Source organism: Orbicella franksi, chromosome 10 (genome assembly GCF_964199315.1).
Source record: "Orbicella franksi chromosome 10, jaOrbFran1.1, whole genome shotgun sequence".
Classification (NCBI taxonomy): Eukaryota; Metazoa; Cnidaria; class Anthozoa; order Scleractinia; family Merulinidae; genus Orbicella; species Orbicella franksi.
Genome location: NC_138154.1, coordinates 8,859,281 through 8,862,466, shown reverse-complemented (window position 1 = coordinate 8,862,466; position 3,186 = coordinate 8,859,281). Strand labels below are relative to the sequence as shown.

The window sequence follows — 3,186 nt, the reverse complement described above, 5'->3', positions numbered from 1 at the left end:
TGTTGGTTAGCTTTGCTTTTTGACCTATAGATGCCTACTATATGTAAGTTTGGAACTGGATCATTAAGTACACATACAGTTAGTTCTATATTGTTAAAGTTAGATCTGAATGGTGTAGTTACACAATCTATATTGGATTTAATATACATAGCCATTCCATAACTACTTCTGACATTACTATCTGAGTTAAAGTCATTTCTAAAAAGTTTGAAATTAGCCATTTCATAGGTTGTATTGCAATCAGAAGGGCATAAACGTGTTTCAACAAAGATATTAACCTGAGCTGCTTGAACATTGTAGTCACATGCAACATCATCAAAATGAAGATGAAGAGATCGAACATTATGAAACAGTAGTTTCATTCTAGAAGACTGGTTGTATAAAAGTGGTATAGAAGGGAGTAAACATTGCTGTCTAAGTCTGGACATTTCTTCTTGAACTTTTTGACTAACACAGATTTTTTTTCATTTAGGTTGATTATATGTAGTGTTGAACAATTTTTTACTCTACTTAAAGCAACATAATGCATGTGCTCTCTGGTTGATGATGATAAATCAAGTACTGCTTCATTAAGTGTGTCACCTTGGCAACGATGGATAGTCTTAGCTGCTGCTGGCCGTAAAGGATATTGTCTACGAAGTATCTGGCATTGATGTCGCTTTGAAATCTTGAATTGTCTAGTTATCTCTAAAATTGGTGTCCAGGTTCTATCCACATTTTTGTTAAATAAATGTGCAAATTCATTGCGATGGTTTTGACCTATGCTAGCTTCTGGGAAAGATACCCAGATGATACTTGGCCTAGTGGAGTCTTTAACTCTAGTCTATCTTCTCTATGACACACTCGGCACAATTTGTCATGCCATCAGTTACATTGACATTTGTTGTCAAGTCATATTTTGCTCCCACAGCAACTGAAACAACATTAAATAAGCCCATAGTTTTAGTGTGATCATCTGGAATTTTTTCTTTGACTTTGTTTTTTAGGTCATCAGACATATCTCCAACAACTATGTCAATACATTTAATTTGAGCTTTTTGAGTATGTGCAGTTTGATACATTGCATTGTTGTGATCATTTACTTGTGCATTTGTTGAGTATAGATGTGTTTTATTGATGGGATAATTTTTCTCACCAGGTTTAATTTTTACAATTCTTTCTTTAAGGACCTTAATATCATTTTGGTTATGTTTTCCTTCTCTAAGTCTGTTTAATAGTTCTGCAAAGTCCTTGTCATCTTTTTGCCTCATGATTTCCCTGAGTTCAAACAAGGTAAAATACTCCTTCCAAATGTTGGTTGCTAAAGCACTGTAAGAATCATTGGTATTTTCAAAGATCCATTTATCAAATACTGGTTTTAATTGGAATAAGTCTCCAACTGTTATCAAGCTCAGATTTCCAAATGGTGACTTGTTTCCCATTATTTGCTGCAGTCGTAAGTTAAGAAAGTTGAACATTCCATTGCCTACCATTGAAATCTCATCAATAAATATAACTTTCAGTTTTCTTAACTGTGCTCGTATTGTATTAAGTCTATCTGTATCAAGTGTGCAGTATTGAAATCCCCTGTTGGCAGGTATTTTAAAAGCAGAGTGAAGTGTGTTTCCCTTGATGTTAAATGCTGCTTTGCCCGTGGGAGCAACTTTCAGTACTTTTGCTTCATCTGGATTTTCACCTGGGACACTATTTAAATATCTTGTGAGTGCTTCATAGAGAGCACTAGTGACAGTACTTTTACCAACTCCAGCACCTCCACTTAAGAATAATCTGAGTGGGTCATCATTAGTTTTAATAGAGTGTAAAACATGGTAAAAGAATTCTTTCTGTCTTTTGTTTAGTGAGCGAACAAGCTGTCGATAATCACTATCATGTAGGCGATTTTGTATAAGTTCTTCATCATCATTATTCCTTGGTAAAATATTCATATCCTGAAATAGATCATACTGACTGTGTTGTTTGTTGGTACCTGGATCAAAACATTCAAATAACTCAGTAGGTTTTGATTTAGCTGCAATATCTTGTTCATTCATGTGTTGTGTATTGGGAGCCACTGGTGCAGAATAGTTATCGTTGTCATTTAGGTCTTTGATGGCCTTGTCAAGAATATCAGAGTGGTATTCATACTGCTGTCTGTTGCTTTTGATGATTTCTTCTACCTGTTGGTATCTTTCTTGGTACGTCTCACAGTCTTTTATGAGATCTTTTTGCTCATTTCTCCATGGGATATAAAGCATAAGTTGTTCTCTACAGTAATTCTCAGGATCATTTTCTTTGTTAAACCTTACAGATCTTATTATCTTTGCTTTTTTTCTCTTGACAAGCTTCATTCCTCCTTTTAATTGGTATTCTGTAGTATTATCAGTTTCATCAGTTTCATCACTTTCATCAGATGGGTCATCATCAACATTATCGCAAAAATCAGTTTCTGGCAAAAAGTTACTATCAGACTTTTCTTGTACATTCGATTCAGTATTGTCATTTACACAGTTGAACCAGGCAACAAAATGAGCTAGACACAGCAGTTCTAATTTACGGGGTCTTCTTTGATATCTTTTAAGTACATTATCTGACTCTATATCGGTTGACTTGTCTGGTAATTCTTTGATTTTTTCAAGTGTTTTCAACAAAAATGTTCCTTCCTCTGGATTAGATGTGTTGATAAATTGAAATTCTCTTGATGCTCTCCTCATAGGCATCTGTAATACTAAGTAAACTGCTTCCTGAGCACTTATTTCAACTGCATTAAGAAATTTATTACCAATATGTCTGACTTTGTTAACAATATCTTTATTGTCAGACTTTGCTTCCTGTGATGCTGTCTCTAGAAGTTTGCTCATTCCTCTTTGACCCTTCGTTATGTAAGAGAGTATATAAACAGCACAGGCATAGGGATCCAAAACAAATTGTAGATCCATGTTAGCTCTCCAGCCTTTTAAAAGGTTAGGGTTGTAATTGTTTATTCTGATTTCGAAGGGAGATCTCTTAAGGAACAATGTTGGGCGTTTCAAGGAGTATCTAATGGCCTTTAAATACTGATGTTCTGTAAGTTTTAATTTTTCAAGAAATGTCTCAAATGCTATATCTTGACCATATTTCATCTCATCAAGAAGATTTTTAATTTGATCATACTGTTTTTTCAATTCTTGTAGCTCATCCTCTTTAAAATGGGTTTCTTTAAAAGGTTCT

General features: G+C 34.4%; 1 protein-coding gene across 1 annotated transcript; it reads right to left on the bottom strand.

Annotated features, from left to right (window-relative positions):
* Nucleotides 1-818: 818 nt before the first annotated feature.
* On the bottom strand, nt 819-3,130 carry LOC145500070 (uncharacterized). The gene has a single exon (XM_081479565.1). It carries the CDS (start codon nt 3,096-3,098, stop codon nt 819-821), a length of 2,280 nt encoding a protein of 759 aa, XP_081335691.1. The 5' UTR covers nt 3,099-3,130.
* Nucleotides 3,131-3,186: the final 56 nt, after the last annotated feature.